Below are 14,012 nucleotides of genomic sequence, written 5' to 3' on the forward strand. Positions count from 1 at the left end.
TGGATGAGTCATTGGCTTTGTCCATGTTCCCTGGAGCCTACTAGACCCTGGAAATAAATGAATTCTATTCTGTGGTGTTGTCATATTTTCAAAAATTATTTGTAGATTATGGGATATTTCAAACATACGAGTGAGTATTGCTTTATTTATTGGTATTTGCATATCAATACATTTGTAGTATTTACATGTGGTACATTCCTTGTATTGCAAATCACCGTAGGACCCTAGAGATTCAAAAAATATCTCACAGTAGTAGAAGGACATCACACCTCTGGGCCACCAGAGGTGGCCAGGATGGGGAAGTGATCGGATCCATGGCTGATGCAGGGGACTTCCCCCCTCTCTCCCATGGTGGCAGGGACTGAGAGGATGGGGGAGGCTAGGCATGGGGTGGCTTTTTAGAACTGAATCCACGAATGTCCACCCAACCAATCCAAAGGCCCTAGTGTGGCATGGAGCCTGTCCCCAGGTGGGATGGCTGATTTCTCAGCACTGGCTTACCTTGCTGCCACGTGTGCCCAGGCCGTGGTGTAGAGCTCCGGGCAGAGGAAGTCGGCTGCCCTCTGGGCTGGACACCTGGCCAGGTCAGGTGTGGCGAGATATGCAACAGATGGAGGGAGAGATCTCTGTGGCGTGGAGCCAGGGGACATCTGAGTCTGCAGGTAGCTCTTCACCAGGAACCTGGGGGGTGGAAGGGGAGGCAGGTGGGAGGGCAGAGACTCTGTAGGACAGCCCAGCACCGCTCACTCCCAGAGGCAGGCGAGTTCATGCTGGGTTCCAGCCTTCCTGTGGGAGAGCTGGGTCACCAGGCCTCCACTTGGCCTCCCTCCTGAGGATACCCCCTTGGGCCATCCTGCCTCGAGGCCTGCAGTCAGGCACACTCTGGGAAACTGTGGAGCTGGGCCAGACACTCTCAGATCCTGAACATAAACCCTTCTGTGATCTGAGCAAACAGAATTTTCCATCAGAACATTGCGATTTTGGGATTTATAATGACTTGTACAGTGACTGGGTGGAAATTAAATTTTCTTAGCTGAAAAAAGAAGGATAAAAGCAAGAATGCTAACAGGAGTAGGAGGATTATAGGTGACTCTCAACTGCTGCTTTAGGATAATCCAGTGGTTACAGGTTCTGGGCTTAGACAGCCCTGGATTCCCATACAGCCTCGCTGAGACCTGTGTGATGAACGAAGCTTTACCTCCCAAGTCTCAGTTTCTCTGGCTCTAGGTGGGGAGGACAGTTCTCGGCTGATTGAGGGTTTATGAAACGGAATGAGATGATATTTGTCGAGTGCTTAGCACAGTGCAGAGTACATAATATGTGCTATTGTATTCCTTTTCTAATTTGGAAAAAAACCAAGGGATGTTATATATTTTTAAAAACACAATAAATGTTGTTTTTCATATTTGCCAGTGAACTTCTTCTTCCTTGCATAGGGAAGCATTTGCCCTGTTTGGTCACCGGAGAGTAGGTGAGGATGAGGCTCTGTCAGCCTCCAGGGTCCACAGACCTAAGAGGGATGAAAAGAAATCACCTGTGTGGAGGAGGCTGACTTGGCCGTTGCTTGGAGCCTCTGTGTGCAGGCTCTGCACCAAGCCTAGGCGATGCTAAAGCGAGCAAGGTAGGGGTAGTCCCTGCCCTCAGGGAGCTCCTAGTCTAGTTGGAGAGTAGAGCTAAAAAGGTGAACAAAAAAATGAGACAATGATAGATTGTGAAACTGCTCCAAAGGAAACAAGGCCATGTTGGGTGGGAGGGGATCAAATGCAAAGGCCTCCTGGACAGAAAGAGGTGTGTGGCTGGCAGAAGTGAGCAGAGGTGGCTGGGTGCGTTGACTTGTGCCTGTAATCCCAGCACTTTGGGAGGCTAAGGCAGGTGGATCACTTAATGTCAGGAGTTGGAGAGCAGCCTGGCCAACATGGTGAAACCCCATCTCTACTAAAAATACAAAAATTAGCCGGGCATGGTGGTGTGTAATCCCAGCGACTGCAGAGTTTGAGGCAGGAGAATTGCTCGAACCCGGGAGGCTCAGTGAGCCGAGATTGCACCACTGCACTCCAGCTTGGATGACAGAGTGAGACTCCATCTCAAAAAACAAACAAACGAACAAACAAAAAAACAGAAAGAAGTGAGCAGACGCAGGAGGTGGTGAGAGCATCACGGACAGGGAGGCAGGGGTCAGGTCACACAGACCTTGCAGGCCACAGCATAGAATATGTCATTTTCCTACGAGCACTGGGAAGCCATTGAAGAATTTCAAACCAGAGAAAGATGTGATCTTCCCTAGGCTCTGAAAAGATCCCTCCGGCTGCCTGTGGAGAAGAGGGACAGGACAGAAGCAAGAGACCAGGGAGGGGTCTAAGGCTGTGGTGGAGGTGACAGAAGATGGTGGCCTAGAAGTGGATAGATTAGTCATACTGGGGAATTGGACAGCTCCCAAGTGGCACTTCCCAAAGCCTGCTCCCTTTATGGGTATCAGACGGAACCCTCCACCCAACAAGTTTGGTGGGTCCCCAAGGGCTTGGGCAAAGGCCTGGGTCAGCCTGGACCTTACCTGGCCACCTGCAGGTAGAGCACTGTGTTCTCACCCTCATAGGTGCAGGAGGCCGACAATTTGGTGACCAGTGATGGCAGGCCACTCAGCTTTGAGTAGCCATGTCCGCCACAGGCCCTGCGGCATATCTCAGCTCCCTGAGTGCAGAATTCCGACATCATGGCCTTCATGCCTGTGCTCAGTGCATGGAGCTGTGAGAACATGGAGGGGGGTTGGGGGGTGTAAGGGGGCCTCTACCATGGCACCAACCCTGCGCACCACTTACTGAGCATCTACCGCATGCCCAGCTCAGCTCTGAGGTAAGAAGCGTTTCCTCTGCTCACAACTTTATGAATGAGAAGGCGTGTACTCAGCTTCTAAGACTCACCCAGAGGCATACAATTAGGCAGTGTAGCTGTAGGGGCATAAGAGCAAAGGAAAACCTGGCCTGGCCAGTGTCTCCAGGATTGGGAAGAGGGTGCTGCCTGGATTGGGCCCACAAGCCTCCAGGAGTTACGGATTTTGCCGGCATGAGTTTTAGAAAGCCTGCCTGTGAGGACGGGTGTCCGCTGTAAGCCCACTTACTGAGTTGTAGGAGGGTGACAGGGTCTGAATGTGTCCACCTAAAATTCTTATGTAGAAATCCTAGTCCCCAAGGGTTAGGGCTAGGATTAGGAGGTATTGATGATTAGGAGCTAGGAATAGGAGGTATTATGATGGTAGTAGGAGGTGGGGCCTTCTGGAGGTGATTAGGTCATGAGAGTGTAGCCTTTGTGAATGGGATCAGTACCCTCATGAAAGAGGCCGCTTCTGGCTGGGTGTGGTGGCTCACACCTGAAATCCCAGCACTTTGGGAGGCCGAGGCAGGTGGATCACGAGGTGAGGAAATTGAGACCATCCTGGCCAATACAGTGAAACCCCGTCTCTACTAAAAATACAAAAATTAGCCGGGCATGGTGGTGGGCACCTGTAATCCCAGCTACTCAGGAGGCTGAGGCAGGAGAATCTCTTGAACCTGGGAGGCGGAGGTTGCGATGAGCTGAGATTGCACCACTGCACGCCAGCCTGGGTGACAGAGTGAAGCTCTGTCTCGGGAAAAAAATAAAATAAAACAAAAAGAAAGAAAGAGGTTGCTTCTACCATATGAGGGCACAGCAAAAAGACAGCAGTCCATGAGCCAGGAAGCAGGCCCTCACCTGACACCAAATGCACTAGTGCCTTGACCTTGGACTTCCCAGCCTCCAGAACTGTGAGAAATAAATTTGTTTTTCTTTTTTGAGACAGGGTCTCACTCTGCTGCTCAGGCTGGACTGGATGGAGTGCAGTGGCACAATCACAGCTCACTGCATCCTTGAACTCCTGGGCTCAAGGAATCTTCCCACCTCAGCCTCCAAAGTAGTAGTTGGGACTACAGGTGTGTGCTACCACACCTGACTAATTTTTCATTTTTTTTTTTTTTTTTTTTGTGGAGATGAGGGTTTCACCATGTTGCTCAGGCTGGTCTTAAACTCCTGAGCTCAAGCAATCCTTCTGCCCTGGCCTCCCAAAGTGCTGAGATTACAGGTGTGAGTCACCATGCTGGGCCAGTTTCTGTTGTTTATAAACCACCGCTTTATGGTATTTTGTGACAGCAGCCTCAACAGAGAGAGAGGCTGCCAGGCAGCAGGCCTAGTTTGAGATTTTGGTTCTTGAAGCCCCTGCCTATCTTTGGAGTTTTCAAGTCCTTGGGAGGAAAGTTGTGTCCCTTGATCTCTCTGTGCCTCAATTGCAGTTGAAAGGGTTAATGAGCAGTGCTTATGAAGCATGGTGCCTGGACAGACTGCATCTTACTGTATATGTTAAGATTTACTTGAGACCTGTGAGCCAGATGTGTTTAGGAATCAGAGTAACTTTTCAATTGTAGAAAGGCCAAGTGGCATTGAAGGTACATTTTATATAATAGCCCAGTGGGGTTTGGGGCGGCTTTAGGGATTAAACACATTAATAATTTTCCCGCAAAATGTATTCACACTCAGAAGGATAAATCAGGTCAGTTCAGGTCAAACTATGCCACCAAATGAGTTCCAAACGACTGTTTTTCAGAGCTTTGTGGGTTTCAAATACAAATCAGGGGTTGTGGACTTGTGTTCTCTACACTAGATGTGATTGTTTTCTCTTAGCATGTTTGTAGCTCTCTGGGGGCCAGCTGTGGGTAAATTTATATATCAGGGTGCCGTTCACCCAGACGCCCTGGGATGCTGAAAGCTGGGAGGGGTGGGGGTGGGGAGTGCCCGCGGGGATGGGGCTGTGGCTGTTCCCCAGTGAGTGGAGCCATCTTAGCTGCCCTCCCAGCACCTGCCCCTCTGCAGACAGCAGGTACCTCAGGCAGCAAGCTAAAGTCTCTGTTCAGAATAGCAGTGTAGGAGTGCTGGAAGAACTCCAAGAGCTTGACTGCCAGGAAATGGAAGGCATAACTGATGGCCAGCTGAGGAAAGAGTTTCTGCTGCTGCGTCTGGTAGTCCAGGACCTTTGCCTCTGGGTCACTGAAGGGAAAAGAACCGGAAGATTTAATCACTACGTGCCATGTCCACCTTCCCCTATCCCTAACACCATAAAAACCTTAAAAACAGACAGTTCCTTAGAACTCATTGCAGAACTTGAACTGACACGAGGCCGTTGATAATCCTTTAAAAATCCCATCTAACATGAACATCCATCCACACATTTCACTGCAGGAATATTGACACGTTTGTTGGTGGGTACTGCCTCTTGTTATGGGAGGCTTATAGAATTCCAGCATATACATGGTATTATCCTAAAACCTGAAAAGTTCTGAGATTCCAACATGTCGGGTCCCAAGATTTCAGATGAAGAGTTGTGGCTGTGCACCTGTGATGATTTGAACCTGGGACTCCACTGCCCGTGTGCACTTGCCGCGTGCTGAGGAATACGTCAAGCCTAAACAATAACTCTTAGAGTGTAAACTCGGGTTCGATGGAACCCCAGGGAAGGGACTGTGTCTGCCTTATCCACTGCTGTGTCCTCAGTGCCTGAGACTATGTCCAGCACTTACGAGCTCACAGTCAATGGATTGAAAGAAGTTGTGATTACAAGAAGCCTCCTCTCTGGACAGCAGCTGCTCACCTGGCGCATCTTTCTCATGACCACCCTAGGGACACTTCTGCAGCCCAGATAAATGGGCCTCGGGCAGGACAGCAGCAGAAGCCCCTTCTTCCCAGTGGCCCTCTCCTGCAGAGAACTCTTGCAGCCCGGATTCTGAAGCCCAGGCCAGGCGAGGGCGCTGTGAGCTTGCCAGAGGAAAGGACCCTGGGCTGAGGGCCTAATGCACCTTACTGCATTTCACCCTCCACACCACCCTGAAAGGCCGCTTCTGCCACACCCATTTTGTAGCTGAGGAAGTTGAGGGATGATGTGAAATGGCCGAGCTGAGTGTTCACAGAGGGTTCAGTCAGCCCTTGCTGTTCTGTGCTGTGGGGTGGAGGGAGTGGTAGCAACACAACCAATGACAACAAAAGGGATCCAGACATAGACATACCAGTCAGATGCTGACAGCACAGCTGGACAGAACGAGTTCAGCCACACACAATCGATATGACATTGGATTTTGCTAGGCTCGGCCTGACAGAATCAACTCAGCCAGCCACAGTCTGACGCGGCTGGCAACTGACTGACCCAGACCCGTCCAACCCATCACAGCCACACAGAACACAGCCGGACTCGGACAGACACAGAGTCAGACAGACCTGGTGCTACAGGGCCAAAGACACGATCACATAGAGCCCGAGGGGGCAGGCACTGAGGATGCAGGTTAGGCCAACTGGTCAGCCCTGTTAGAGGGAGCCAGAGAGACCTCTTTGACATGCCCAGATGGGGCCAGGCCTGGGTAGATTGTGTGTGTGTGTGTGTGTATGTGTGTGTGTGTGTGTGTGTGTGTATGTGGTGGGTGGCAGTGCCTGCTCCCAGCGCTCTGGCTCTGGCAGAAGAGTGTCAGGGGGAGGCACTGTGGGACCAAGAGGCAGCATATCTGTGGTAGTCAGTCACTGGACACCCCTTGCCTGGGCCGGAGCTGGGATTGGCGGCGGATGACCGAGTAGCGCGTGGCGATGACACAGGCCTTCTGCAGTATAGGGAGGACCTCCCCTAGCAGCAGCTCCACCCGCACCACCACCATGGGAAGGTAGTTGCTCTGTGCTGTCCCGAGTTTGATGTATGTGCCATCTGGCAAGACCTGTGTGGAACAAGGACAGGCACAGGGTCTGAGCCAAGGCTCCCCAGGATGCCCCTGCTTCCCCAGAGCTGTGGGGCTCCACACATGGAGGGTGCTTCTCCCCTCAACTGGCGCATCTGGGGTTGGAATGTTAAAATACCAGGCCCTTTCCCCAAGTGCCCTGCTTCACAGTGCCTCTCCTGGGACACCCCAGACCGCCCCACAACGGATAACTAAAGGGGTGATGCCTGGCAGAGTTGGGACCGCCACAACTCCTGCTGGCATTCTGGCTGGTATCTGCTGGGCGATTGGTTGTGTCAGGCCTCACCGTGGGTAAATATTACGCAGATCACCTCAGCTCTAGCCTCTCCTGGGGCTGCCACTCCACCCCACGATTGCTCTATCAGCCTATGTGACGAGAATTTCTGCATGAGAAGTCAGAGGCTCTGTGTCCAAGATCATACTGCTCCCAAGCAGGGTTTCACCCCAGTCTGTGGGAGATCAGAGCCTCTCTTGGGGGAGGAGATTATGTGGCCCAAACCCAGCCTGCACAAAGTGCAGGTCCTCTCTCCGGGAAGTACAAGTCTCCGTCCTCCCCAGACCTGTAACCTGTGCAAAGCGACTCAGCATGTTCTCCCTGGGGACCCGCACATGGTCCAGCCGCAGGAAGCCATTGTCCGTTTGATCAAAGTCCATCTTGGGCCCGATGTCCCCAACAATGATTCCTTGAAGGAGATGGAGATGAGGACACCTATCAGTTGAGAGACTGCTTGTTATGTGGCAGGTATCACACACACATTCCAGGTCACAGCAGCCTGTGACACTGGGGTTATTGTACCTATTTTGCAGGTGAACAAGCTGAGGTCAGACAGATGCTAAATCTTGCTCAAGTTCACCTCACCAGTTAGCACCAAGTCTGTCCAACTGGACCCCTCTCTGCCCAAGGAAGACATGTCTTAGCTATTCCTGTGGCCCTCTGGGGCCCCAGGTCAGGGAGGCCACCTGGGATCTCCTCCTGGCGGGGTCCTTGAGGGAGCATTATGGGCTCACCTGGCAATGGGGTGTGGTCCCGAAGACTCCGGATTGGCACAATAAAAGCGTGCATGCCCCGCCGGGCTCCTGAGCAGACCAGCTGGGCCTGGACCAGGGCATGGGTGGCTGACCGTCCCACTGAGGGCAGAGAGAGGAGAGGCCCGTCACAGGAAGACTTGAGCATTGCTTTTCCCAACCCAGCCTCCTGGGGCTGGGGTTTTGGATGGGTACCTCTGGGGCCCTGAAAAGTCACTGATCAAAGAAAGGGGGGATTGCCCCCAAAGAACCAAGCAAACTTAGCAGTGACTTGGCAAAGGCACTGTGAAATGATTCAGCCTTTTTTTTTGCCCCCCACCCCACAACTATTAATGAATTACTCTGTCATCAACCTTATAATAATGAATACAGATAATTATCGTTTATCAAAATCCAGGTGGCGCTAGACCCTGTGATAGACGCTTTCCAGTTCTCACAGGGGAGAGAGGATGATGAGTCCCATTTTCCAGATAAGGAAACAGGCTCAGAGAGCAGAGCGACACACTGAAGGTCACTGGCCTGGAGGGGCAGAGCTAGGATTCATCTGTACCCTGGTCTATCTGATCTTAAAGGCTGGTTTCTTTTTTGTCTTCATTTTTGACAGTGGTCATTTATTTTCTATCTCTCTTTCTCTCATCACTCTCTCCTCTCTCTCTCTCTCTCTCTCTCTCTCTCTCTCTCTCTCTCTCTTTTGAGACAGAGTCTCGCTCTTTCGCCAGGCTGGAGTTCAATGGTATGAGCTCAGCTCACTGCAACCTCTGCTCCCAGGTTCAAGCAATTCTCCTGTTTCAGCCCCCCCCCCCCCCCGAGTAGGTGGGACTACAGACACCCGCCACCACACACGGCTAATTTTTGTATTTTTAGTACAGATGAGGTTCCACCATATTGGTCAGGCTGGTCTCAAACTCCTGACCTCAGGTGATCCATTCACCTCGGCCTCCTAAAGTGCTGGGATTACAGGCATGGGCCACTGCACCTGGCTCATGTTTCTCTATTATGTCTCTGGTCTCTGCCTCTGTCTTCCTCTCTCTGTGTGTCTCTCATCTCTGTCACTCTCCTGCTTTAGTTGGACTCAGCATATTTGTTTTAATTTTTTCCACACAAGGTGTGGGTCCCCAAGTGCCACAGATGTGTCCTGGGAGGTGAAATGCTCAAGTTTGAGGAAGGGGAAATCCCTCCTTGGGGCTTGGTAAATCAACGAGCCTCAGGGACACTTGATGTGGCCGCCACCTGGTGGCCACAGCGGGAGGTTCGGCGTTGGTGGCTTGATGGGGGCTGGTGGTGGGCGTGAGCCTTTCTGGGTGTCTGCAGCAGGGGCAGACAGGTGTGTTCTTTCCACTGTCTCATCACAGGGCCTGTGCTCTGGCTGGTGGCAAGCTCTACTTCTAACTCAGGAGATGAGAGGAACTGGGCTTGTGAGGAGTGCTTGGGACTAGACCAAGTGTGTGTGTGTTTGTGTGTGTGTGAGTGTGAGGCCTTGTGTCTCATGGATTGATTGTCTCCTCTATTTCATTTTTTTTTTTTTTTTTTTTTTTTTTGAGACGGAGTCTCGCTCTGTCGCCCAGGCTGGAGTGCAGTGGCCGGATCTCAGCTCACTGCAAGCTCCGCCTCCCGGGTTCACGCCATTCTCCTGCCTCAGCCTCCCGAGTAGCTGGGACTACAGGCGCCCGCCACCTCGCCCGGCTAGTTTTTTTGTATTTTTAGTAGAGACGGGGTTTCACTGTGTTAGCCAGGATGGTCTCGATCTCCTGACCTCATGATCCACCCGTCTCGGCCTCCCAAAGTGCTGGGATTACCGGCTTGAGCCACCGCGCCCGGCCCGTCTCCTCTATTTCAAAGTTCCTTTGGGGACTTTCCAACCACTCACTAATGAAATGTTTAACATCCCACCTATTTTACAGAGTGAGAACCTGAGGCTCAGGGAGGTGAACTGACTTGCCCAAGGTCGCCAGCCTAGAACAGAAAATCAATCTGAGGTCTGTTGGACCTCAAAGCCAGTGCTACTCTGCCCTCCAATATTTCTATTTGGGGAGAGATAAGGAAGGGGGTTGGATGGATACTCACGGTCTCCAGGCCACCATTTGGTGGCAGTCAGCGTGGGGCTGTGTATCACAAACTCCTGGGTGGCTGCGTCATAGGTGGCTTCAGTCTCCAGGCCCTGAAGATATGTCCCTTAGGATCAAGGAGGGATGTTAGACATTGGCCCGAGGTGGGGTTCTTACCTGGGAAGCTGCTTCTAGGTGGGCCTGAACTCTCAGGCATCAGCGCGGTACAGAGTGGGGCTCAGCTCCCGGCTGTACTTGCAGGCAGTTCTCCCCTTTCATCTGTGGGCCGTGTAGGGGACACACAGTTCCCTATAGCCAGTCTGTGACAAGGGATGGCTGCTGATGTTTCCAGAAGGAATGACTTGCCCCACTGGGAGCTCACACAATATGTGCAAATTAGAAGGCGGCATCCCTTCCTCAAGACCCTTGACTGCCATCTGCTGGAATGTTTTCATATTAAACATATGTCCCTCAAAGCATATGAACCTATGACTACTGAGATGTAAATGGGCCCTCTGGAGTTTTGCAGTGCACAACCTAAACACCACATGCAGCAGTCCTGGCTCACCATGTCCCAACTCTGTCTGTGCATACGTTGCGATGATCTGGATGTTTTTGCAGAGTGGGTCCCATTTGGCAATCTGTTCCTCTGAGCCCAGGCTCCTGAGGGCTTTCAGGAAGACTCTGTGTATATTTAAGGCCACATCTCCAGAAAGGGCTCTGTTGGGGGAGAGATGCTGTAGTTGAGTAGCCTGTTGGAGACGGGGACCCAGGTACCCCCTGCCTGAGCAGAGTACAGGAGATAAAGGGCACCTGGCATCCTGGTTTCCCAACAAGTCTTCCCTTTGTTGGGGGAAATGGCTCATGGGGCTGGGGGGTTTCCAGGTGATCCCAGGTGGATCCTTCTCTAGTGGGGCTGACCCAGGAGTGAGCACCTGTAAGCGTAGCCTAATTCACGACCATCTTCCAACCAACCCAGGCGCCGTGCTATCAACCGGATGTGGAATGCCCTCCGCATGGCAGCCTTATAACGCTCATTCTGGGTCATGAAATAATTGTCCTTACGGCTAAACTCTGGGTAACTGTGGATGATGCTCTCTGCAGAGACAGAGAATAGAGGGCTTAGGGACCTGGGTGAGGTTTCTGGCACCTTCAAATCTTCTTACCCACTTGCTTCATGGATCTGGAAAGGAAGTCAGACATTATTGTTATTTTACAGATGACAAAACCGAGGACCAAGGTGGGAAAGTGAATTGCCCAAGGTTACAAAGCTATACAACAGCAGAATTTTAGGACCAGAATCCAGGTCTTCTGCTGCCTAGGACTCTTCTATCCCCCAGGTGGGCTCAGGCAATATTGGCATGTGAAGATTGTCTTTACAGTTCAAAAGAATGAATCTCTAACAGTGGAATTTCAAGGCAAAGTTTGTTATTTGAAAGCAGGACTGCTAATGAAGGACTCTTCTTACAAGCGAAGCATGGGGCATAAAGCAGATGTCCTATTCCCCAGCTTCCCCTTACCAACTTTCCTCCGGAGAGCAGTGTTCTGGGCACCTCCATCAAGGATGTTGGTGAGCCGTTCCACATCAAAGGACTGCATATACCTCTCGCTCTCCATATCGGGGTGCATTTGCCTGCTCCAGGTATCCCCCAATGACACTCGGTGCACTGGGCTGCCCATCCTATCCTGGATCTGTCTGGTGACTGAGGTGAGACACTTCCGACCCGGCTGCTCCGAGGGTCTGCTCTCAGTGTTGGTCAGTGCAAAGAACCTGTGTGCAAGAGGAACTGCCTAGGGCTGGGTGTCAGTCAGGGCTGGTTGGTAGAAGAAAGACATCCCTAAGTACCTGCATCCCACTCCACCTCCACACTCTCCCTGTGGACGCTGGCTGTGGCAGGCCGTGTGTGCATGGTAGGCATGGTATGCAGTCATTGCTTGGTACATGTCTGTTCAATACTTGTTAAATAAGATTGAACAGGGCCTGACCCCAAAGATTGGGCTCTATCCACTGCAGTTCATGTTACGTGAGTTGCCTAGGGAAATCTTCACAAAAAAGTCAGTGAAGGTTACACCTGAAGAAAATAATCCTGGAGAGGCTGAGTGGCCCCTAGCCACACAGCTGGAGATGGCCAGGAGTTGGATGGGGTCTGACCACAAAGCACATGCCTTGTCCATACTTGAGCTCCACTGTGGAGGATTACTGAGGGCACCTTGGTCTCATTCAGCTGCTCATAAGTTCTAGGATCATTCAGCCCCATTTCTATGAGCCCGGCAGGTGTACTGTGGAACTGAAAGGAGGAAACCTGCTCCCTGACTGTGAAGTGTTCCCCTGGAACCCCTGAGTGTCTTTCACACCCAGGCTGGGCCCTGTCTCCTCCACAGCAAATGCTTGGCCTCTGAGAAGCCCCTATTCCTTCACAGTGAGGCAACCATAAGGTGCAGTTCATCCTATTTCACAAGTCTCTTGAGTCCATCTGCTCCTTGCTATCTCTTTGGCTAGCATCCAGGCCACTGTCATCTCTTACTTGGCCTCAGTGTCCCTTTTATCTGTTCTCCCAGCTGCCAGGTGAACTCTTGTACTACAAATCACATTGTTTTCCTCTCCTGCTTGGAATCTGCTCCTTGGGGCCCACTGTTAGTGGAATGGAGTCCTTGCTGTGTCTACCCACCTCCCACTCCACCCGCCTCTCTCCTGCGTCAACTAACTGCCATGTCATCCCTGGCCTCCACTCCCTCTCTTCCTGCCCTTTGCCCCTGCTGTTCTCTCTGAACAAAGTTCAGCTCCCTGGTCCCCGGGGTGCTCTAGGGTTAGGGACAAGTTCTTATTTGCTAACATGTTCCTCCCACAAGGCTGGGAGGCCAGCTCTGCATTTCCTAGCTTGCAGCAGGCATGCTGTAAATCTTTCTTGCAGGCTGCCATGCTTTTGATCCCCCTTCCTTCCTGACCTCAACCTGACAGAGGCACTGTTGTTATTACCATTTTATGGGGAGGATGTGGGCCTTGGAAAGGGAGGAGACTTTATAAGATCATGCAGCCACAAGTAGCAAGTGAAATTCATACGCAGGCTTTCAAACCAATACCCCTAGCAAGGCTGTGGGGGTGCTGGCAAGGGCCCCATCCTCTGCCCCCTGGAGTCCTGCAAGCGCACCTAGTGCAGCTCCTCTCTTCCTGCCTCACCCCTTTTCCTTGCTCTGTTGCCACTACCTCCTTGCTGTTCTGAATGCTCCAGGACTCCCTGCCACTGCCAGCTTTTGCTGGGGTAGCTCCCTCTGCCCAGAACACCCTTTCTTCAAACGTCACCAGGGCTGTTTGCATTGAACCTCGTTTAACCTTGAAGAGGCCACCCTCTTTAAAATCAAGCCCCCTCCCCCAGCATTCCCTGTCCTCCTCACTCTGCTCTCCTTTGTCTCTTTTCACTTACCGTCTTCTGACATTTGAGATCATTTACTAATTTCACATGTTTCTGTTTACTTCCATCTCCCTGCTAGTAACACAGAAACTGCAAGAGGGCCGGGATCTTTGTCACTGTCACGCTGTGACCCTAACACTTAGTACAGGGCCTGGTTTGCAGGAGGTGCCCAGTGAAGAAAGCCTTGCTCAGGGTCTCTCAGAGCTGCGGACAGGGTCATCACGGAGGCAACTCTGTCCTCTGGGGTCTCCCAGTCCCTCCCCACCCAAAAGCCTGGCTCACCTGGCTCCCCTCTGTCCTGTGTCTGCACTGTAGGCCGGGCTGGCCTCTCCCAGGCTGTAGGCCACAGCCTCTGGCAGGCTTGTGGTCCTGCCCTTCTCTCCTCCCACAGAGGGGCTGGAACACAGAAGCTGAGAGCCCTGCTTGGCCAGCGCTCCGCCTGTCCGGGTTTGCGGAGCTCCCCTCCCTCCTCTCTCTCTTCCTTCCTGGGGCTGCTCTGGGAGGACTACTGGGAGGTTGGAACCCTTCCTTCTCAAAGCCAGGGATTCCTTTGACACTACTTGTACCAAAAAGCTGTGTACCCCACCAGTGTTTCCAAAGTGATATCCTGGTCTTCCCTGATCTTTCACTGTGTGCCCTTCAGGGACTCAAGCTGTTAATATCACACGAGCTTAATAGGCTCCCCTCAGATGGTCCTCATATGAAAGGATTGCTCTGTAAGGTATATGTTTTTCCTCTCTCCCCGTGTTTCT

At 52.0% G+C, this 14,012-nt stretch overlaps 1 protein-coding gene across 2 annotated transcripts in view; it reads right to left on the bottom strand.

The window, feature by feature from the left end:
• Window positions 1–13,621, bottom strand: part of ACOX2 (acyl-CoA oxidase 2) — a 32,379-nt gene extending 18,758 nt beyond the window's left edge. The window contains exons 1-11 of one of the 2 annotated variants that reach the window (XM_030926969.1): window positions 13,543–13,621; window positions 11,371–11,621; window positions 10,786–10,948; window positions 10,419–10,570; window positions 9,870–9,977; window positions 7,788–7,907; window positions 7,389–7,462; window positions 6,586–6,758; window positions 4,890–5,052; window positions 2,552–2,742; window positions 502–681 (exon numbers count right to left, since the gene is read on the bottom strand). In XM_030926969.1, the coding sequence (XP_030782829.1) occupies window positions 502–681; window positions 2,552–2,742; window positions 4,890–5,052; window positions 6,586–6,758; window positions 7,389–7,462; window positions 7,788–7,907; window positions 9,870–9,977; window positions 10,419–10,570; window positions 10,786–10,948; window positions 11,371–11,530 (1,484 nt within the window). In that variant the 5' untranslated portion in view covers window positions 11,531–11,621; window positions 13,543–13,621. Of the gene's footprint in view, window positions 1–501; window positions 682–2,551; window positions 2,743–4,889; window positions 5,053–6,585; window positions 6,759–7,346; window positions 7,463–7,787; window positions 7,908–9,869; window positions 9,978–10,418; window positions 10,571–10,785; window positions 10,949–11,370; window positions 11,622–13,542 lie in introns of both variants that reach the window. The other variant, XM_010360491.2, reaches the window with a different exon arrangement.
• Window positions 13,622–14,012: the final 391 nt, after the last annotated feature.

The sequence above is a fragment of the Rhinopithecus roxellana genome, chromosome 1 (assembly GCF_007565055.1).
Source record: "Rhinopithecus roxellana isolate Shanxi Qingling chromosome 1, ASM756505v1, whole genome shotgun sequence".
In the NCBI taxonomy this organism is placed as follows: domain Eukaryota; kingdom Metazoa; phylum Chordata; class Mammalia; order Primates; family Cercopithecidae; genus Rhinopithecus; species Rhinopithecus roxellana.